The following is a 22930-nucleotide window of genomic DNA, read 5'->3' as shown; positions in this document are numbered from 1 at the left end:
TATATAAAGAGGCCCCTGTTATCAATGAGAATACACAGCAAATTCCTCCCAAATTCAGTTTCTCTGCAACAAGATCGAGATATTTCCAGAAACACTAAAGATAGAGATATTTTCCAAAAACACTAGGAATGATATAAGGACTCAGGAATCATGAGAGAAAACTTCTTAATTTTGTGAGTGTGTACTATATAAAATTTTCTAAATGTCGGAAAATTCAAAAATTTGGGAAATAAAAACCATTTGGTAGTTTTAAGTGTTGTCACTTTGGAATAGGTCATAAATTTGGGTAATGTACACAATATCGAACTCTGAGACTCTGAGAGTAACATCTACCACCTTGTTGTACGGCTCTTGAGGGCTTTCTTGTTTTATCAATAGAGAGATTATGACACAGTAGAATTTTAATAAAAAAGTGTTCTTGACAGGGTTCAACACTAGTGGCATGTCATGGCCGGGATACCGAAACATGTCAGCATCATTTTTTTTTTATTGAAATCCTCCCTTCCGTTATTTCACCATTAGTATAATATATTATTTAGTAATTTTTTTTCCAAATAACAAGTTGGAAAAATATCGAACAAATTTTTCTTATGATTTTCTTGGTTTTCTCACTTGGAAAAATTGTAAAAGTATGTTTGGTCAAGATTTTAAGTTCCATCAGTTCTAGAATTACTTGAAATTCATGATTTAAGAGTGAGAAGATTTTAGTGAGAAAATAAGAACATGCAATTTTAGCCAAAAATACCGTGTGTTATAACCCATAATTTTGGTGGAAAATCATGGTCTCAGACAATATTTTTTTAATTTTTTTTATAGAAAAAAAGTATCGAATTGATTCCCTCGATATTTGAGAAGCATACAACATCTTTTAGTACAATTATCCACACTTATTTGATATGCTTAACCTCACTTGGATGGGCAGAGTTAGGGAGGGACATCATCTTTTTTGTTACTCTTTAAAAACAAGGTTATTGAGCATCAATTGAGTTTAATATATATATATATAGCATCAGTTGTTACTCTTTCAAATCACCTTTGTTTTCTTTAGTGTGATTTGCTAGTTCGACCAAAGAAATGTGCTTAGCAGCGACTTTACCAGAGTAGGTGAACAAAACCATAGCACTACATTTGGTTTAGACTTTTATTCATTTAATATTTCGTTTAGTTAAAAGCCCGCGTTACTAATTTTTATGCGACATCTCACAGATCAGAAATGCAGAATGAACCAAAAATTAAGCAGAAAATTCAAAATTGGTGGAAACTAACGCCCGAGGGTTAGGGTTCGATGGTCAGGAGAGAGTGCGTCATGACAATTTTATTAAAGGCAAGAGCAGTGGCGCATCGACAGGAAGCTCAAACTCTGCACCCAACGACCGAAGCACACTGGCATATATACCTGTAAAGCCTTACATAGATGAGACAAAGCGTACCACCACCATAGCTCTATGCAATGAGATGCTTCAAGTTTTGTGTACCTGTTCACCCCACAAGCCTCACATCAAACAGGTTGGTTCTCTTTACTCTCTGTTCTCACTCTTCACCAATAACCACTGCCTCTCAACTACCACTTCTTCATCCCCAATTCCCCATCATCTTCAACAACACACAAAAACCAACACCCAAGTAGATTTATCTCGTAATTGTTTCAATGGTATAGCCCAATCTGTTATATTGAGGTGTTCCCAATATTTTGACAAGAGTAAGGGCAAAGACTTTGCCAATGCTTCTCTAAAAGACCTTCTTTTGGAGATTTCTGATTTAGTGCCTGAACAAACTCGTAGGCTTAGGCGGGTTTCGGAGCCGAAACCCGAAGATGTGCTTGAATTATTACTGGGTTTTGAATTGCAGTGTGCGCAAGTTGGATTTGAAGCTAGAAAGGTTGAGTCTTTGTGGGGAATTTTCAAGTGGGTTAGTGAAAAAGTTGAGGGCTTTAAGCATAAACCTCAGTCATGTGAGGTCATGGCCTCGTTGCTTCTCCGAGTGGGATTGCTTAGAGAAGTTGAGTTCTTGCTTTCCACAATGGAAAGTCAAGGAGTTTTGTTGGATAGTCAAGAAATTTACAGTGATTTGATTAAAGGGTATGTTGGTGTTGGTGAGTTAGATAGGGCCATTTCTGTCTATGATCGAATTACGGGGCGTGTAGTGCCATCATTGCAGTGTTGTTGTGTTCTACTTGATCAATTGGTGGGAATGAGGAAGACCAAATTGGCGTTTCGAGTTTGTAGTGATATGGCGGAAATGGGTTTTGATTTGAGAGATGTGAAGAAGGCCACATTTGAGGGTCTCGTTAGACTGCTTTGCAGGGATGGAAAGATTCAGGAGGCAAGAAATTTTGTCAAGAAGGCTATGGCTTTCGAACTCAAGCCTAGCAACTTAGTTTTAAATGAAGTTGCTTATGGATATTGTGAGAAGAAGGACTTTGATGATTTGATGAGCTTCTATTCTGAGATTAAGTGTGCCCCAGAAGTTATGGCTGGGAATAGGATTATGCATTCTCTTTGTAGCCATTTTGGGACAAGAAGAGCAGAACCTTATTTGCAAGAATTAGAAATTTTAGGCTTCAATCCTGATGAGGTAACCTTTGGAATCATGATTGGCTGGAGCTGTCGTGAACGAAAACTTAAAAGTGCCTTTGTTTACCTATCAGAGATGTTGGGAAGACACCTAAACCCCCATATATGCACCTATAATGCTCTTATCAGCGGGGTATTTATGGAGGGTATGTGGAAGCACGCTGGGAAGGTGTTTGATGAGATGGTAGAGAGGGGGACTACACCTGATTTGTCGACTTTCAGGATTCTCTTAGCCGGCTATTGTAAAGTCAGAAATTTTGATGAAGCCAAAAGGATAGTTTTTGATATGGCAAGCCATGGACTGATTCAAAACTCGTCAGATGAGGATCCGCTATCCAAAGCATTTATGGTTCTGGGTTTCAAGCCATTAGCTGTGACATTGAAGAGAGATAATGATGTTGGGTTTGCTAAAACAGAGTTTTATGATGATCTTGGGAATGGACTTTATTTGGATACAGACCTGGATAAGTATGAGAAAAGAGTCACTGGGATCCTAGAAGATTGCATGGTACCTGATTATTACTCTCTTATGATGATAGAATGCAGTCGTAGAAATTTGAAGGGTGCTTTGGTTTTGGCAGATGAAATAATCCGGTGGGGACAAGATTTGTCATTGTCTATGATGTCCGACTTACTGAAAGGGCTTTCTGCATCCCATTTACATACCAAGGGTATCACCAGCATTGTAGATAAAAAGCTTCACTTGGTAAATCAGCTAGACCAAGAAACTCTAAACTTTCTTGCCCAAGCATACGGCAAGAAAGGATTGACATATAATACAAGGATAGTGGTGAATGGAATGATAGAAAGGCATCTGAAAATCAACAATGAGACTTACACTGCTTTAGTAAAAGGTTTTTGTAAGAAAGGAAACTTGAGGGAGCTGAATGCTTGCTGGAATATTGCTCAAAATGACGGATGGTTACCAGGGCCGGAAGATAGTAAAGCCTTGATTGAATGTCTTTTCCATAAAGAAATGCTGAGAGAAGCAGTGCAGCTTCTTGAAAGCATTCTGATATCCTACCCAGACTTAAGGTCAGATATGTGTCATATGATCCTTGACAAGCTTTTTGTTACCGGTTGTACAGGAATTGCAAGCATATTGTTAGGAGAACTTGAACAGCGTGGTGGCATCCTGGATCAGATGGCTTATAACAATATTATTAGAGGATTGTGTAAGGGCAAGAATTTTCATGTGGCCTTTAAAGTGCTGGACAGTATGCTGGCTAAAAATTTGGCCCCTTGTTTGGATGTTACTGTCCAATTAATTCCTCAGTTGTGTAGGGCTGATAGATTTGGAAAAGCAGTTAACTTGAAAGAGATTGGTCTAAGAGTGAACTCTTCCTATTCACTTTCTCTAGATCGTGCATTGATAAAAGGCTGTTGTATTTCAGGGAAAGTTACAGAAGCAACCACTCTACTACAGAATATGTTGTTAAAGCGGATACCTCCTGATGCTGAAATTTACAATTTTCTGGTTCAGGGTCATTGCAAGGTTAATGACTTAAAGAAAGTTTGGGAGCTACTTTGTGTCATGACAAGAAAAGGTTTCAACATTTCACTCTCAACTTACCGCAACTTGGTGTGTTTGATGTGTCTGGAAGGTAGGGTTCTTCATGCATGGAAATTGACTGAGCTTATGATTGGACAAAGTGATCCTCATGATCTCAGCATCTACAATATTCTGATATTCTATATTTTCCCAACCGGGAATACTTTGCTTGTCAAGAAAGTTGTGGAGCATTTGCAAGAGAAGAAATTGCTACTTGATGAAGTAACTTACAACTTTCTTGTACTTGGGTTTTGTAGATCTAAAGATGTGTCGAGTGCTGTGGATCATCTGTACACTATGATCTCTAAGGATTTCAGGCCAAGCAACCGCAACTTGAGAAAAGTTATAACCAGCCTGTGTGATGTTGGGGAGATTGAGAAAGCCTTGGAACTGAGTCGAGAAATGGAATTGAGAGGCCAGATTCATGATTCAATGATTCAAAATGCGATTGTTGAGGGTCTTTCTTCTCGTGGTAGGATTCAAGAAGCTGAAAGTTTTCTGGACAGGATGGTAGAGAAATGTCTAATTCCAGAAAATGTCAACTATAATAATCTAATCAAACTGTTTTGCTCGTATGGAAGACCAAACAAGGCAGTTAATTCTCTGAACATAATGCTGAAGAAAGGGAATGTTCCAGATTCTACCAGTTTTGATTCCATCATCAGCTCTTTCTGTGCCCTTGGTAATCTGGAGCAAGCTATGGATTTTCATGCTGAGATGTTGGATAGAAATCTTAAGCCAAGCATCGACACTTGGGACATTCTGGTCCATAACTTTTGTCAAGATGGAAAAACAGCAGAGGCAGAAAGGCTATTGAAGTCTATGGGTTGTGCAGGTGAAACAGTGACCAGGAAGATATATCTGTCTGTAATTAATAGTTATCGCTCAGAGAACAATCTCGGAAAGGTCTCGGAGCTCATGCAAGCAATGCAACAGAGTGGTTATGAGCCAGACTTCGAGACACATTGGTCTCTCATAAGGAACCTAAGAGTTTCTAGTGACAAGGACAATGCAAACAGCAGCAAGGGTTTCCTGTCAAAGCTTCTCTCTGCAAGTGGATTTTCTAGGCAAAAATATTCCAAGGCCAAACAGGGGTAACAAAGATTTGACTCATTCATTCTTCCTAATAAGGATTAAATGGTGGCGTTTGCTATCAATAAGGATCTGAGCATCTTTGGCTATCAAAGAAAAAGAGAGCGAGCATTCTGCTGTGTTAATATTTAGGGTAAAATCTCTGAATAATACCAGACTTATCATTGAATGCAATTTTTGGTACCTAAGTATTATAAAGAATCAATTGGTACCTAAACTAATACTTTGTTATGTTGCATTCTTAAACACTCGAGGTAGTGGTGATTGATCCATATGGAAAGCTCTATGACGGAGGTGGAAGGTGGACCGAAATCAATTGTTATTATTATGTGGAAGGGATCAGGGAACGAGAATGAGGTCTTCGATGAGGACGAAGAGAAAAGTTTCCTGCATGGCATAGAGGACGTTGTAAATTTGAAGTGTTTACAGTGGAATTGTGGAAGGAAGGAGCCAGTGTTTGTCCGAGAAAGGCTGAAGGAAGTAATGACTGATGCCAAAGTGTTGTAGTTTGTATATGCCTAGGTACGTAATCATGTATGGACCTACGTAGCTATAGGTTTTTGTATAGTGCCCTTTTAGGCAGTATGTATGTATCGGACAACATACATATATACATACTACGTATGTATGTTGTACAATGAACTAGCCTGTAATGGTTGTTTGTAGCATATGCAATTTTCAGGTACGTATGCAAAACATATACATAGATGTGTTGGACATGCTATGTTGATCGATCAGATTTCGGCTTAATTTATTTTAATTTATCGGGAATTTGTCACATGTTTGAGGACAAGTATGAAATGATAAACAGAGAGAGAGAGTAATGTTTCTGTGAGAATAGAGATTCAAGTGTGTTTATTCATCTCACACAAAGAGGTATTTATAGGAAAATATTACAAGTGTGAAAGCTCAAAGAGTAACTCAATTTGATAACCTCTACATTCACAGCTGCAGCCTTCTATGGTGGCTGTGATGATGATAAAATGCCATGCTTGTTGCCCTTTGGCATAAAGCTTGTCACACAAGTCACAATACCTACATTATACACTCAAGTACCTATTTGTATACATGATATAGACATTTATACTATGACTCATGTTTTGTACATGTGAATCATATATACTACAACACTCCCCCTTGGATATTTCATGTCAAATAGTATTGTTTAGGTCGTGCGCTTCGAAATTGCCTCGTTAAAAACCTTGCCAAGTAATAAAACCCTGTGGGAAAAAACAACCTTGGTCGAAGGAGAAAAAGAGCACAACGCGCGTTTGAGTGTGGAGTATGTAACTGGATACTCCCCCTGATTTAGACTCCCCCTGAAGATCGTGGGAGTTCGGATAGCCTTCTCAATCCGATACTCTTCACATGTTTCTCGAAAGGGGATTTTGGTAACGACTTAGTAAATAAGTCCGCTACATTTTCCTCTGATCGGATTTGATTTACTTCAATTTTTAGAAGTGTTTGTTGTTGCTGATTGTAGAAGAATTTTGGCGATATATGCTTGGTATTGTCCCCTTGATGAAACCTAATTTCATTTGCTCAATACAAGCTGCATTATCTTCGTAAATGCATGTAGGTTCTTCTGTGGTGGACTTCAAACCACAGGTTCCTCGAATGTGTCTGTTTACAGACCTTAGCCATATGCATTCACGCACAGCTTCATGTAGAGCAATTATCTCTGCATGATTTGAGGAAGTAGCAACAAGGGTCTGTTTCGTGGATCTCCAAGATATCGCGGTGCTTCCCATGGTAAAGACATAACCTGTTTGGGAGCGACCTTTGTGAGGGTCAGAGAGATACCCTGCATCAGCAAAGCCCATCAAAACATCATTATCATTTTGATGGAGGGGAGGAGGAGAACGTCGGCCACCATGGAAAGTGTCGCCGGCGTTCATATTGCGGAAGGTGGCTTTTTGCCATGTGGGATCTAATCCCATACTTCCGTCCTTTCTTTTCTCCCTGTAGGGATAAAACAAGCCCATATCAATCGTACCTTTTAAGTATCGAAAGATTGTCTTTATACCAATCCAATGGCGGCGTGTTGGCGAGGAACTATGTCGAGCCAACAAGTTCACTGCGAATGAGATATCCGGTCTTGTGCATTGAGCTAAGTACAATAATGCACCTATTGCACTTAGATATGGCACTTCAGCCTCTAATAAGCCTTCGTCCTCATCCTTTGGACGAAATGGATCTTTTCTGGGCTCAAGGCTACGGCTGATCATGGGAGTACTCACAGGCTTTGCTTTATCTTCATTAAAGCGCCTTAGTAATTTTTGAGTATATGCTGACTGATGGATCATAATCCCATCACTACGGTGCTCGAGTTCTATTCCGAGACAAAACCGTGTTTTCCCAAGATCTTTCATCTCAAACTCGGATTTCAAATATTTAGCAGTTTCTTTTAACTCATTTAGAGTTCCAATTAGATTCATGTCATCGACATATACTGCTATAATTGCAAATCCGGAACTTGTTCTTTTAATGAACACGCATGGGCATATTTCATTGTTAATATATCCCTTCCTAATCAAGTAGTCACTTAGACGGTTATACCACATCCGTCCGGATTGTTTCAATCCATATAGTGAGCGTCTCAATCTTATTGAAAACGCGCTCCGTGGTTTAGAGCCATTTGATTTGGGTAATTGAAGTCCATCTGGAACCTTCATATATATCTCTGAATCTAGATCCCCATAGAGATATGCTGTAACCACATCCATAAGCTGCATGTCAAGTTTTTCGGAAACTACCAAACTGACAAGGTAGCGGAACGTTATAACGTCCATTACGGGAGAATATGTCTCCTCGTAGTCGATTCCAGGGCGTTGTGAGAAACCTTGTGCCACAAGGCGGGCTTTGTATCTAACAACCTCATTTTTCTCATTACGCTTTCTAACAAAGACCCATTTATGGCCAACAGGTTTTATATTTGGTGGTGTCAGCATTATAGACCCAAATACCTGTCTCTTTGTTAGTGAATCCAATTCAGTCTGGATCGCATCTTTCCATTTAGACCAATCTGCTCTTCGTTGACATTCTTCAACGGAGCGAGGTTCGATATCATCGTATTCTATAATTCCTTTTGCAATATGATATGCAAAAGCATCATTAATAGTCATAGAATTTCTATCCATCACCCCATGTATACTAGTGTAATTCATGGAGATCTCTCTATTCTCTGGAATTGGTTCTTTTATTGGAGCGTCCTCCAATGATGTCTCTTTGACATAACCATAATCCGGAATATTTTCATGAGAGGGATTAATTGTATCGATGATTAATGGATTATTTTGTGCCAAACTCGCTTTCTTTCTTGGGCGAGAATCCATCGAACCAATGGGCCTCCCGCGCTTCCTGGCGGGAGCCATGGGTCTAGCCACTACATCACCCATATAGGGGACGTTGGCGCCATTCTCATGTATTCTTGAGATGGCATCATGTCCTCTAGTGTTAGGGACATCAATCCTTGCAGGCACATTTGCAGCAGGTATATGTGATCTTGTCACTTTAGCGATATCAGAAAACGCATCAGGCATTGATTCTGCTACGTTCTGAAGATCGAGAATCCTCCGCACTTCTATTTCAGATTGTGCTGTTCGGGGATCAAGATGAGACAGAGTGGGGACAAACCACGACAATTCCTGTCTTTTCTGTTGAACATTACTGTTCATGTCTCCCCCTAATGATGGGAAGACTGTCTCATCAAAGTGACAATCCGCAAATCTAGCGGTAAATAGATCGCCTGTCAAGGGTTCTATATAGCGGATAATGGTGGGAGAGTCATATCCAGTATAAAGACCTAATCGTCTTTGAGGACCCATTTTGGTGCGCTGTGGCGGCGCAATTGGCACATAGACTGCACACCCGAATATTCGTAAGTGTGAGACATCGGGCTCATACCCAGTGACCATCTGGGAAGCAGAAAATGGTTGGGTGGCAGTGGGCCTCAGACGAATAAGCACAGCTGCGTGCAATATTGCATAGCCCCAAGCAGAAATAGGGAGATTGGTGCGCATAACCAATGCTCGAGCAACCATTTGAAGTCTTTTAATGGCAGCTTCTGCGAGACCATTTTGGGTGTGTACATGAGGTACAGGGTGTTCTACCTCGATCCCAATGGACATGCAATAATCATCAAAAGTTTTTGATGTAAACTCTCCAGCATTGTCAAGACGAATTGACTTAATAGGATGATCAGGGTGGTGAGCCCTTAATTTAATGATCTGTGCTAGGAGTTTAGCAAATGCAGCATTTCTCGTGGATAATAGCATGACATGTGACCAGCGTGTCGATGCATCAACCAACACCATAAAATATCTAAATGGTCCGCAAGTTGGTTGAATAGGTCCACAAATATCACCTTGTATTCTTTGCAAGAATGGTATATTTTCTTTAGAGTCCTTTGCATAGGATGGTCTTGATCCTACCTTTGCTAAAGAGCAAGCCTTACAAAACGAATGATATGAAGTAGTTCTTTCGACCAATCTTTGGTTCGTACTTCTTTTCGTTTTGAAGAATGGATGTCCGTGTGAAGTTTTTAATATACGGAGCATCATATCACGACCTGGGTGACCCAAGCGGTCGTGCCAAAGTCTATATGTGTCAGAATCCCATAAATTTTCATTCATGACATGGTTGGATTCAATTACTCTGATAGTGGTTGCATATAATCCACTAGAGCGACACATAAGTTTCTCTAATACTCGTGTATTTCCGTAGTTATTAGAGGTAATGCAAAGGAACTCTTGTCCATTCTCACAATGTGTTTCCACATGAAGATCATTGGCTCTTATATCTTTAAAACTCAATAGGGTTCTTCCAGCCCTAGGAGCATATAGAGCTTCGATGATATTAATATTCGTGCCATTTGGCAACAAAAATTGAGCTGGTCCTCGACCATGAATCAATTGTGATGATCCTGCCATCGTAGTTATTGAAGATCGACTAGGCTTCATCCATAAAAATAATTGCCTGTGTCGTAATATAGTATGTGTGGTGCCACTATCAAGAAGGCATTCCATTTCTCCGGAAAACATACTGAAAAAGGAGTAAAGTTCGGAATATTAACACATGTCCATGACATTGAATGCGATACTTTATTAATAAGGAAAATAACCAATGATTACATCAAGGTTTCCAAAGTCTATTCCAAAGTACAATCAAACTTTATACAAATTGTAATTGCTCATTCCGTTTGGTAATTCCAATGAAATATGACCAGGGAAGTAGAGAGATGTTGGTGGAGCGAGGCTCGCTTAAATACCATGGTCTCAATTACTTTCCTAGACATCATATTTCATTGGGTACACCACATAAGAAAAGTCAATACAATTGTTATTGATTAAGGCACATTTGCCCTTGGAAAATAGAAAAGGACTATTCTAATCAAAGTCTGCTGCATCCTCGTGCATTTGTTCAGCTTTGAAGTCCTCTATTGTGAGATTGACATCTTCACTATCTTCATTTTCGGCAAGGTTGGATTCTTGCTCCCTGTTTTGCCTATACTCTTTGTAGCTTGCAGCTAGTTTAGTACTTGCATGGCATTGTTTGAACCAATGCTCGATTGATCCGCATCTATGACACACGTCATTATGGTTGCCTCCTTTCATTGGAGGTGCAGTTTGTCCATGTTGTGGATATTCCCTAGGAGGGTTACTGCTACTACCACGCCTTATGATGCGACCTCCACGGCCCATATTGTTATTATATTCACCTCTCCCACGTGTGGAGTTGCCACCACGTGTGAAGTTGCCACGTGTGGAGTTACCACCACGTGTGAAGTTGCCACCACGAGTGTCCGCTTTAAAGTTGCGGTTTCTCTCTTTATTGGGGTGGTTATATGGGCCCGTACGCCTTTCTTGTCCCTTATTATTAGGGTATTGCTGCTTGCGCCCCTTTTTGGGTGCATTATAATTTGCCTCACGGACGCTCTTGGTTCCTATGGGCCTAGAATTATAATTCTTTACAAGGATGTTGTCGTACTTTTCAGATACCGACAAAATATTAATAAGCTCATTAAACCTTGTAATTCGTCCAGCATTGACTTCTGTGCGAAATTGCTTTGATATCACAATTGCTGAGACGGGAATGGTGGAGAGAGTCTTCTCAAGTAGCTCATCTTCTGTGAGAGGCTTTCCACAGAACTTCAACATAGCTTTGAGTCGAAGAGCTTCCGAATTATATTCTGCAACAGACTTAAAGTCGGAGAAGCGTATATTATTCCACTGAACCTTCAAGTCAGGGAGGAGGGTATCTTGGATATTACCAAAACGCTCTTCTAGCGCTACCCATAAGTCTCGAGCATCTCTCATTGACATATACTCTAGTCTGAGAGCTTTATCCATATGGCGCCGCATCAAGATAATAGCTTGTGCATGCTTTGTAGGTGTTCTTTGGAACACAAGGCCTGGATTAGGAGCTTGAATTATGGGCAATATCCCTCTTGAAGTGAGGTGGTTCTCAACGTCGGTTACCCAACTATAGTATTCCGAACCCGTTGAGTCAAGCATTTGAAAGTCGAGTCTAGGTGCATTCGACATCCTGAAGATAAGAGAAGATATATTAGTTTCGGAGTTCAAAACTTCCACGAAATCTAAAATCAATAATCTTTAGACCAAAACAATGATGTTTTGCGGACACTCTTAGTCCGAATATTATGAACACTCTTAGTTCATAATTACGAACGCTCTTAGTTCGTTTAGCGTGAATTTCTTGGAATTCCGCTTTTGATTGTAAGTTCCCGAGAAAAATAAAGAGAAGAAGAATAGAGTAAAAACTCAAAAACGGGAACTTTTAGTAAATATTACCTTGGAATAATATTGCCGGAAAAAGTTGTCCAAAAATTGCCGGAAAAGTCGCCGGAAAGTTGTCCGAAAGTCGCCGGAAAGTTGTCGGAAAGTTGCCGGAAAAGTCGCCGGAAAGTTGTCCGAAAGTCGCCGGAAAAGTTGTCGGAAAGTTGCCGGAAAAGTTGTCGGAAAGTTGCCGGAAAAGTCGCCGGAAAGTTGTCGGAAAGTTGCCGGAAAAGTCGCCGGAAAGTTGTCCGAAAGTCGCCGGAAAAGTTGTCGACAGATGTGTCGACAGCTGCTCGGCAGGAGCTCGGCAGCTGCTGCGCAGCTGCTCGGCAGATGGCCTGCAGGTGGCTCGGCAGCTGCTGCGCAGGGCTTCGGCAGGTGCTCGGCAGCTGCTGCGCAGGGCTTCGGCAGGTGCTCGGCAGCTGCTGCGCAGGACTCGGCAGGGGCTTTCGGCAGGTATCGGCAGGGGCTTTCGGCAGCACTCGGCAGCACTCGGCAGGAGCTTTCGGCAGGTCTCGGCAGCACTTCGACAGCGGTTCAGCAGCGGTTCGATTTTTCCGGTGGCCGGTTCAGGCTGTTTCCGGCCGGTTCTGGGCGTTCTGAAACCGGTTCTGAGCTTCTTGAATCAAGGGCTTTGATATGAGCTAGGGTTTGGAGGTTTTTTGCAAGTTTGAAAAAATGACTTCGATCGGATTATGAACTACCTCTCCTCTTTTCAATTTCGATTCTAATTCTAGAGCAATTTCGTGCTGATAACGTGTTTGAGGACAAGTATGAAATGATAAACAGAGAGAGAGAGTAATGTTTCTGTGAGAATAGAGATTCAAGTGTGTTTATTCATCTCACACAAAGAGGTATTTATAGGAAAATATTACAAGTGTGAAAGCTCAAAGAGTAACTCAATTTGATAACCTCTACATTCACAGCTGCAGCCTTCTATGGTGGCTGTGATGATGATAAAATGCCATGCTTGTTGCCCTTTGGCATAAAGCTTGTCACACAAGTCACAATACCTACATTATACACTCAAGTACCTATTTGTATACATGATATAGACATTTATACTATGACTCATGTTTTGTACATGTGAATCATATATACTACAACATCACATCAATTTTCTTTTATGGTTCGTTATATTTGAACAATAGTCCGCAACGAATTCTTGTTTGGAACTCGGAAGTGCGGAACATAAAGAACATTAAGACTATACGAAGGAAGGACTTCATGGAGCTTCTTAATCTGAGTCACGAATTGCATGCAGCCCTTATAGAAATAGAAAGTTTATACACTGTAATTAAGCTGCGATTTGAAAAATCTTGCTATGTTTAGTTCATATATATGTGATCATATAAGAGCAGAGTGCAAATAAATGGGTAAGGTGGATTAGAGAGATAAGCACTCTGAATCTGTCAATCTGGTTTATTTTCCACTTTCCAGCATTAGGGATAGCTTTTGCCACTAAAGGATTACATAAACACGAAAAGCATACCAACTTTTTAATAACAAAATCGACACTGTTATGAACAGAGAACCAACATTCAAGATCCAAGCTAGCGCCATTTGTCCAACTGCCCCCATTGTTATTCACGCTTCACAAGCTCCCTCCAAAGTGATAAGGTTCCTCTTTTGATCTGCTTTATCAGAGATAAGGCATATGTATTTGTTCCCAATATGGTCGTTTAGTGCTATGCCAAATTTGGTGCCTGAATTTTGGTGGAGTTGGAAGAGGTGGTGATCTCATTATTGGTTTAAAATATATGAACCACAGAGCAAGTACGATTAGGTAGTCTTTTAAACTCTGTTATCATGTGATAAGTCCTCGATGGAAGAGACTTTTCTATTTTCTATGGGGTTTACAACTGATATGGTCCTGAATCATGACGCAAAAGCATACTTTGCGGTTTTTTTTTTTTTTTGGTCAATGGAGGCTACCAAAAGCTACTACAACAGCCTATTGGTGAATTAAGACAGTGCATGTATAAATACCGCTAGGACCATGCTCTACCATGCACAGCTCCGAGTTTCAAAATACATCGGAAGTATAAGAGTTTGTTTAGGAACTAAATCCAGAGAGAAATATGAAGGGAGCTGCAGCAGCTATTGAGCTTGGTGAGTCCAAAATCGGTTCAACACCAAGAAGCGGGGTGAACAGAGGGGCAGCCATCCTCGACTTCATTCTAAGGATAATAGCGTTTCTTGGTACCTTAGTGAGTGCTATAGCTATGGGAACAACCAGGGAAAGACTTCCTTTTTTCACACAGTTCCTTCAGTTTAGGGCTGAGTATAATGATCTTCCAACATTTACGTATGTGTTACCGACCATTTGAGTTTAAATTCTGTTTTCATATTGATATGTCTGGTTAACATTGCTAAACTCTGCTTCTTATGATGACAGGTTCTTTGTGGTTGCCAATTCCATCGTATGTGCCTATCTGATGTTTTCTCTAGCTCTTTCTATCTTCCACATCATAAGAAGTAATGCAAAGAACAGTAGAATAATCTTGATCTTCTTCGACACGGTAATAACTACAAACTTCCAAGAAAAGCCATCTCTAGTAGACCTGCCAGTCAATATTATGCCATCCCTTTATATCGGCTTGGCTTTCTTTCCTCTATAGCACAGCACACGCATAATGATCTTTTGTAGTTCAATCGATATAACTTAAGCTGTATCCATCATATGCATGAACCAAATTTGAGAAACAACTCATGCCATATTACCTTCCTTAAGAAAAACATGCCTAAATATGCTTATATATACCAATTTCGGACGAATATATGAAAAATATAAAGGAAAGATGAAACATTTTTCAAGGTGTCCTAAATGATTATCAATCTGCACTACTATGTTTTAGCATTCAACTTTTGATAACATACTTGTCCAACTTAAAATAGTTTTCGACGCAGCATCAGTCATTGTTTGCTCAAGTTTTTCTTTAACATTCATCTTAGATACCATAAATATGCCTTGCTCTTAGAGTTATCTAACAGAAATGGATTTGAACATACCGTTATGCAGGGAATGCTGGCTCTTCTGACAGCAGGTGCCTCGGCCGCCACAGCTATTGTGTACTTAGCACACAAGGGGAATGCCAAGGCAAACTGGTTCCCAATCTGTCAACAATTCAATTCCTTCTGCGAACGAATCTCTGGCTCTTTGATTGGATCTTTCGTGGCAATTGTTATTTTCGTTCTCTTGATCTTAATGTCAGCTGCCGCCCTTTCTCGGCGTTGAGTATCGTATATTTCAATGATGCACACACGTGTGTGTACTAGTGTGCATCAGTTTGTTAATTAGTGTGTATTTCCAAGTGACAGTTTGAATTGGTGTGACTTGTGTGCCATTTAAAATGTTTGTTTCTCAATTTCATATGAAATGTTTAGATTGCATTAATGTAATCCAATTCCTTATTTCCTTGACCAATTATTGTATCTCAATTCGAGTTTCCTTAACCAGTTCAGTCTGGTACAATGCAAACACAGAACATTTTATTAGTGCACTTTAATGCTTCATGATACTGGACTCAATGACGCAACAAATTATAAAGTGAGAGCAAAGGCTACAATTACTGCTACTGCTATACACGTTGAAATTTTCTAATAATTTTCAATGTATAAAAATTTGAAGACTCATAATATTGAGATTAGAGAATAAACACACCAATCTGAGACTTAACATCCTCTGTTTGACTTAGATTTGGAATAGAAACAAAAATGCTTGAGAGCACTATCATCTGCTTCAACTATGCTAAAGCCAGGCTCTTTCTTCACCCCAATGTCGTCCATTAGCTTTCTCACCTCCTCAGCCCCATGCCACTCGCCTCTTGAAGCATATATGTTTGATAGGAGTACAAAATCCCCACTCTCATCTCCTCTAATATCAAGTAGCCGCTCGTTTGCACGTCTGCCCAACTCAACATTTCCATGAACCTTACAAGCCCCAAGAAGAGTCCTCCAAACTATGGCATTGGGTTGCATCTCCATGTTTCCAATGCAGTCAAATGCTTCATCTAGTAGCCCAGCACGCCCTAAGAGATCCACCATACACCCATAATGCTTTATGTTAGGCTTGATTTTGTACTCATTCCTCATGAGACTAAAGTATCCACGCCCGTCTTCAACCTTCCCAGCATGACTGCAAGCTACCAAGACTCCAACAAATGTGATCCCATCAGGCCTGACTTTCAACCTCCGCATCTCTTCAAACAGATTAACCGACTCTTCAGCATGGCCATGGAATGCCAGCCCTCCGATCACTGAATTCCATGAAGACACATCCTTCTCCCTCATCCCCTGAAACACTTCAATTGCCCTTTCAATGCTGCCACACTTGGAATACATATCTATAAGCGCATTTCCATGTATGATGCTTATCTCCCCAGAACCCATCTCTAGAAGAGAGGAATGTATCCTTTCCCCAATTTCTAACTCTCCAATATCTGCGCAAGCAGACAACAGACTCAACATTGTCACTTCATCAGGCTTCTCACCCAGACTTGTCATCTCCTCAAACATCTGCAATGCCTGCTCAATAAACCCGCAGCGCACATAGCCCGCGATCATTGCATTCCAAGTCACCACATCTCTTCTCGGAACCTCATCAAACAACTTCCTCGCACTCTCCATCTCCCCTTGCTTTGTGTACCCCGTAATCATCACATTCCAAGAAACCAAATCCTTAACAGGCATTTCATCGAAAAGCCGCCTCGCGGCATCCAGCTTCCCTCTTCTTGCATACCCTGCTGTCAATGCTGACCAAGCCACGACATCCCTCTTGGCCGAGCCATCAAAAAGTGCAGTCGCAACCCTCAAATCCCCACATTTAGCATGAAAATCAATGAGGGTATTCCTAACAGAGGCATTTGACTGAAACCCAAACCTCATAACCTTGCCATGAATCCCCATTCCCATCTTAACCCAACAAAGCTTAGTGCAGGCCTTGAGAATAAATGGGAAAGTGAAGTCATCAGGCCTCGAACCCCGCTTCTCCATCTGGGTATATAACACCACCGCATTGAGTGGTTTCAGGCTCTGAGCTGAGCCTCTGATCATAGTGTTCCACATGAAGGTGTTTGGTTCAGTAATATGATCGAACAACTTGTGGGCATAGCCAATGGTGCCCGAAATCACCATAGCGCTGGCGAAAATGAGCTCTCCGAGAGCGGAATGGTTCGAATTGAAGCCATGGACGACCATGGAAGCATGGACTTGCTTGAGAGCTCGGAGGTTGGTGCATTTTTGAAAGAGGGTTGACCGTTGTTGACGGTTGGTGCTCCTGTCGTTTGGTCTCTTTCTGATCATAACACCCTCTCATAGCTCTGTTTCTCATTTTCACTCCCACTTGGACTATTTGTACGTATCATCAACCCAGAGTAAATTGAGCTTTCAGCCCAAATTTTCTTTTGTTTTGGATGAGTCTATTCAGTCCAGTGGGTCAAATAGGGGATCCGTTTTTTTGTCCGCCCCTACGCCATCTATGATGGAACCTGTCACAAAAGGACCGTCTAGCCACCGTACCTACGAGCTCCACCACCCTCCATAACCACCAATTGCGGCGCATTTAAGAGAGGATCAGAGAACCAAATCATTGGTTGCAACCAGTTTCTTCCTCCTCTGGCCACCTCGAACTCCGCACCACTTGAGTTGTGTTCCTCGATCTCTTCATTGCCGTTCCAACGTCACCAATCATAAACATCAAATCAATCCCACGACGGCATGTTGAAGAGGAGAAACCGAAACGGGTTGCAACCGGATGTTTTCTCATCCAGCCACCTCAAGCTCCGCCACCACATCCTCTTCTTTGTGGTTCCAACGCGACCAACCATTCTCCAAGTTTTATTATGATTATTCCTATTAGAATTAGGATATATTCAGTAGATATAAAATCAAAACTCGAAGAAAATAAAATGTAATTATCCTCATGAACAACACCTTTTACAACAACAATACTACTATTGGCTTCATGGTAGAGAGTGTTTGGGGAAACGATGGTGTGGGTGGATAAAACCCAATAACTCGATCTCCACAATATGGCCAAACTCAGACGTGTTATCACTGCGATGAGAGTCATGAGACATAGTCGATTGTGATCACAGAGAAGTCGCTAATACATCTAGCGAGTGTTAATGTTGATGAGGAGCTCGATCATAACAATCAACAAACTGAGAGGCAAGGCTAAAGCTTCAACGGAGGATATTAAAAGCCTCCTCATAGACTTATTTTGCTGTTCCTTTCTCCATAGCATAGACAATTTGGTATTCCCTTCATCTGTGTTTAATTATATTTTTGACAAATACCGATAGTATATATATTTAAAATTAATTTTAATGTTTTTCGTCGTATACTGTGCTCATTTTCATATATCTTTAAGAGTAATAAAATATACACCTAAGCGCCGGCTTAATTTCCACTAAAACAATTAGACGCCGGGCTCCTCCTCACCGCTCGCCTAAACGACTTTTAGAACATTACAAATTCCACAATACTCTACTAATGTTATATAAGTCTCACATCATGTCAATACCTCAATTATTTGGAGGATTTCATAATCTAAAGACTATATATATACAGATTTTATCCAGAGCGGAGTTCCGCTTTGAAATTGAGGAGTGAACTTCGAGTTTTTTGTCGCTTTTAGGTCCCATATCCACATCTTGATCGTTCAATTTTTTAGGTACTATATATAATATTACCTGTTATTCGTAGACTTTACATTAAGCATAGTTAAACTGATAAAGAAATGAAATTGATCGATGTAGTTGTAGATCAAAGCAATATATATGGTAGTAGCAGTACAACTACTCACATCAGAAAAAATTTCAATAGTACGCCCACTGTTATCTAACATGATCGACATTCTGTCAAGCAGACAGTCTTAATCTTCTGGATTCTAAATAGATATAAACAAACCAACATTACAGTTTTTTTATAAGAAAACTAGGAATTGCTGGAATCCATGGCTGTCATAAAATCAAGATCCACTGCTGCCTTTCCCAAATCCTACCATATCAACTATCAACCATATAATAACGTTTATGTCATAATAAAAACTTTGAAAATCAACTATATAATTACTTAAAGAATGACTGGTCATATATGATCGATCACTTCGTTTTAAAAATTTATACTTCTTACTTCTTAGACCAAGTTAGGTCATCATATCTTACAGAATAAAAATATTGTAGTTAATTAGCTAGTTTAATAGTAGTCATACACGACGAGTCACTTGGATATACTTATATATGTTATCCTTCAAATTATATCCGTATGTTCCCATTGACTTGAACAATATAAATGAGATTTAATTTGAATAATTGCCACTGTAATTTTTCTTCATCTGAAAAAAAATTGTTATGTGTTCTTCCCCTAGTTCTAACTATTTCTGTCGTTATCTTTGTCCATATATAAGTTCAAGCTAGCTATGTTCTTAATAGAAGTGACAAATGAAAAGATAACAACAAAATTAAAGATGCATTATGTGGTGGGGTTTTTGTTCACGTACTGTTAGCATTGAAGTCACCATCAAGTGCAAGAGGTACAAGTTATAGAATAGGAGATTAAGTAAGGATGTCGAACCTATGATGATTGGTAAATCTTTTCCTAGCTAGGGAAAACCTAAGGAAAAACTAGAAGAATATGCAAATGTACAATCACAAACAAAGGCTCACAAGTGAACCAAAGTTCATGGTGAGTATGTGCAAGATAGTGTGTAGAGATTTGATTTTGATTTTGAGATTGGTTCCTATTCAAATTGAAACAATGAAACCAAGTAATATAAACTAAGCTAATCTAAACAAGTTGTTATCAAATGGATGGGAATTAGGGCATCGGGTTTCACCTTTTTCCTCCCTTGCAAGCATTAAAGCAATTGAATATGAATGATCCAAAGCTAATTGTCCAACTACCCTCTTAGCATCCGGATAGGACTTCTAAGGCTTAAACCTCTTTTATTTTATTAACTCTAACCGGATAAGTCTAGAGCTAACTACCTAGAGACAAATTCAATTACCGGATAGGTCTCAATCCTTTATCCCTAAATGCATAAAGCTTAGAGTTTAGGTAGCCAAGCAAGCAAACAAATCCTATCCTCACATGTCCTAGGTGATTTTAGCTCACTACCCTCACATGCACACATGGTGTGCTTTCATGCTCCCTTTTTGCCTAAAGGTAATCAATCTCTAGGAAAAACTTCATGTCATGGCAAACACATAACTCAAATTGATTAGGTCTAAGTAATGCATTCAACTATTGACTTAGCATGTCAGAATGACAACATCAATTTGCATCAATTTATAAGCAAAAGCATCAATACAAGCAAGGTTGGCTAGGGCTTTCAACCCTAGCCCCAACTAGTTCACTACTCACACATAGCTAGATACATAAGCTTCAACATTCTATTAAATATCAAATATATAAAGAGATAGGGAGTAAAGGGTGACTATTGATGATGTCGGAAGAGGTGGTGGAGATGGGACTCCAAGAACATGATGTGGTGGTAGTCACCTCCTTCTCCTTGCTCCAAGCTCTTGATATTGGTAAGAATAGTGAAATTTAGAATCTCTAAAGTGAGTTGTGGTGTTGAGTGGTGGAGGAAATGGAGGTTGTAGTGGTGGCAATGGTGGCTTTAGTGGTGGAGATGAGTGTTTTAGTGGTGCAAATGGTGGTGTCTTCTCTAGAGAGAAAAATGGATCTTGGATAGGATGAAGATGATTGAATGGAGTCAAGAAAGCTGAAGAATTAGTCTTTGGCCTCTCTTTGATCAGCTATGTGTGTCTTCTTTAGTCCCAAAGTGTGCAAGAGATGCTCTTACACCATTGTCCCCCAAATGGTCTCAAATTGGTAAGGTGACAAAAGGACAAGATGTAGGGAGATATTTGAATTTCAAGTGATGGGAGATTCTCACAACCATGGTCCTCCTTTGCTGGAGAAATGACCCTCCATGAGTGGTGGCACGACGGAAAAGTTTGCCCGAAAAGTCATCGGAAAAGTTCACCTGAAAAATCGCCGGAAAAGTCGATTTGCAATTTTCTTCCAATCTCCGTGTCTTCTTCCCCTAACTTCAAATCTCCGCATTTCAAGCCTCATATAATCATTTTATTCTCAATGCAAGGTTTCCTACAAATAAAATTAAATGGATTAAAAAGGGTAAAATAGTATGGAAGACAAATCAATTTTCATAATTATGAGGCACAATTACATAAGTAATTTATGCTAACCAGTTTGTTAATCGACTGGACTGATCAGAAGATATTTTCTTTTTATCGTTTCCTTTGTTCCACACAATGCTCAAAAGATAAATTAGAATTTCATGTGCCAACTTTCTTTCCAGTTTTGATTAAGTAGTGCAAAAGCATGCTATGAACTTTTCCCGATTTGTTTGTGAATTGTTTGAACTTGGTCTCTAATAGATGAGATATATCTTGAAATCATGTTCCCAATAAGCTTAATAAGCTTCAAATAGTGAATAGTTTATCTCAAATCGTCTGATTTTAAGTACACTAGCTCAAAGGTCAGCACAACTTTAATTAAGCATCGCTATAGCTACCTAATATTGGACCAACTCTAATCAAGATAAGATTAGTGATCAACAACTACCTAGCTAATTAATCTAAAGGATGGTGGTAGTAACATTGAATGTCATTCATAGAGTAATACTTGGTACTTATATATTGCAATAGGGTAAGAACTTTGACCTCATACCCAATTAATGTTTCGAGTTTAGATTCTCATCCTCTAAATCCCTAATACATACATACAGAACGAAACTGATCTCATATATGGGTTAAGTAATCACACTTTTCATTGCTCAAAAGTCAAAACACATTCATTTGAAGCCACAATAATCAAATTAATACGTTAATTCTGATTTTCATTGTCTCATTGGCTGGTAACAATTACTACATAAATGAATCAATTACGACTTACTTTTCTAAAGAAGTTCAAATTATTTCAAGTTGATGAGTGGCCATTTCAAATAATAATGGGTGCCGAATTTTCGTTACAATATATATATATATCCTATCCAGAGCGGAGCTCCGATTTGAAATTAAAGTGTGAAGTTCGAGTTTTGGGTCACTTTTCGGTTGCATATCCACATCTCGACCGTTCAGTTTTTACGTACTAGTGTATAAATCATCTCTGCAAATTTTCAGCCAAAATGATGATAGTTAAGGTATTGATAACTGCCTTAAAACTAGTACGGTTTAGGTTGACAGATTCAGTCCGTCCATTGGTTTAAGCCAGTTAGATACCTTAACGATCATCAATTTGGCTGAAAATTTCCAGAGATGATCTATACACTAGTACCTAAAAACTAAACGGTCAAGATGTTGAAATGCAACTGACAAGTGACCCAAAACTCAAACTTCACACTTTAATTTCAAAGTGAAACTCCGCTCTAGATAAAATATATATATATACATACATACATACATATATATATATATATATAGTATAACCACATCTTATCATAAACCATACAGCTACGTAAGAGATAATCTTCAACGGAACAATTGCGTCACGTGAATAGTATGATAACTCAAGTCACGTTTATTACGGGATTCAATTAGTAATAAAAGACAATAATATCACACTAAATATGACATTATATTATTCAGTATATCGCACTGTCACGTAATACATATTTTCTGCTAAAGACTTTATCAAACAAGCCTGTTATGCCAAATTTTGTGAATTAAAAAACAAACTACTTGATGAATATAAGCCTATAGTACTGGCTTGTGGGTAGCCAACTCTCTAATTTTATAGGTCTACGAATCCAATCAAAAGTATCAAACCCAAATCATCTTTCCCCTTTGTCAAAATTTTCTGCGAACCCTATTCCTCCAAGTGTGGTGTCTCAGACGTGGCCTCATGTCGGAACACAAGAAGCAAAGCCAAGCAGCCAACTCAGC

The 22930-nt window shown here is 39.6% G+C and overlaps 4 protein-coding genes across 5 annotated transcripts; 2 read left to right on the top strand and 2 right to left on the bottom strand.

The window, feature by feature from the left end:
• The first annotated feature begins 1214 nt into the window (after positions 1–1214).
• On the top strand, positions 1215–5993 carry LOC112183406 (pentatricopeptide repeat-containing protein At5g15280, mitochondrial). 2 transcript variants are annotated; one of them, XM_040515436.1, is made up of 2 exons: positions 1215–5350; positions 5476–5993. In XM_040515436.1, the coding sequence occupies exon 1, from the start codon at positions 1456–1458 to the stop codon at positions 5221–5223; it is 3768 nt and encodes a 1255-aa protein (XP_040371370.1). In that variant the 5' UTR covers positions 1215–1455; the 3' UTR covers positions 5224–5350; positions 5476–5993. The 2 variants fall into 2 exon arrangements, with proteins under 2 accessions (XP_040371370.1, XP_024177546.1); XM_024321778.2 differs by having other exon boundaries at positions 5472–5993.
• Positions 5994–10552: 4559 nt separating this feature from the next.
• Positions 10553–12146, bottom strand: LOC112190548. The gene is made up of 2 exons (XM_024329983.2): positions 12030–12146; positions 10553–11763 (listed from the first exon to the last, which is right to left on the bottom strand). Exon 2 carries the CDS (start codon positions 11760–11762, stop codon positions 10605–10607), a length of 1158 nt encoding a protein of 385 aa, XP_024185751.1. The 5' UTR covers position 11763; positions 12030–12146; the 3' UTR covers positions 10553–10604.
• Positions 12147–14038: 1892 nt separating this feature from the next.
• Positions 14039–15437, top strand: LOC112185863 (casparian strip membrane protein 1). Its single transcript, XM_024324184.2, has 3 exons — positions 14039–14322; positions 14413–14536; positions 15037–15437. Exons 1-3 carry the CDS (start codon positions 14096–14098, stop codon positions 15250–15252), a joined length of 567 nt encoding a protein of 188 aa, XP_024179952.1. The 5' UTR covers positions 14039–14095; the 3' UTR covers positions 15253–15437.
• A 105-nt stretch (positions 15438–15542) lies between these two features.
• Positions 15543–18176, bottom strand: LOC112185862 (pentatricopeptide repeat-containing protein At5g15300). The gene is made up of 2 exons (XM_024324183.2): positions 17949–18176; positions 15543–17867 (listed from the first exon to the last, which is right to left on the bottom strand). The coding sequence occupies exon 2, from the start codon at positions 17316–17318 to the stop codon at positions 15690–15692; it is 1629 nt and encodes a 542-aa protein (XP_024179951.1). The 5' UTR covers positions 17319–17867; positions 17949–18176; the 3' UTR covers positions 15543–15689.
• Positions 18177–22930: the final 4754 nt, after the last annotated feature.

Source organism: Rosa chinensis, chromosome 2, assembly GCF_002994745.2.
Source record: "Rosa chinensis cultivar Old Blush chromosome 2, RchiOBHm-V2, whole genome shotgun sequence".
NCBI classification, from domain to species: Eukaryota; Viridiplantae; Streptophyta; class Magnoliopsida; order Rosales; family Rosaceae; genus Rosa; species Rosa chinensis.
The sequence above is the reverse complement of the archived record's forward strand: the minus strand, read 5'-3'. Positions and strand labels throughout refer to the sequence as shown.

Coding starts and splice junctions, on each gene's coding strand:
- LOC112183406 (XM_040515436.1), top strand. CDS start 1,456: ATGCTTCAAGTTTTGTGTACCTGTTCACCCCACAAGCCTCACATCAAA.
- LOC112190548 (XM_024329983.2), bottom strand. CDS start 11,762: ATGTCGAATGCACCTAGACTCGACTTTCAAATGCTTGACTCAACGGGT.
- LOC112185863 (XM_024324184.2), top strand. CDS start 14,096: ATGAAGGGAGCTGCAGCAGCTATTGAGCTTGGTGAGTCCAAAATCGGT. Junction 14,323..14,412: donor AATGATCTTCCAACATTTAC/GTATGTGTTACC, acceptor TTATGATGACAG/GTTCTTTGTGGTTGCCAATT. Junction 14,537..15,036: donor TCTTGATCTTCTTCGACACG/GTAATAACTACA, acceptor ACCGTTATGCAG/GGAATGCTGGCTCTTCTGAC.
- LOC112185862 (XM_024324183.2), bottom strand. CDS start 17,318: ATGATCAGAAAGAGACCAAACGACAGGAGCACCAACCGTCAACAACGG.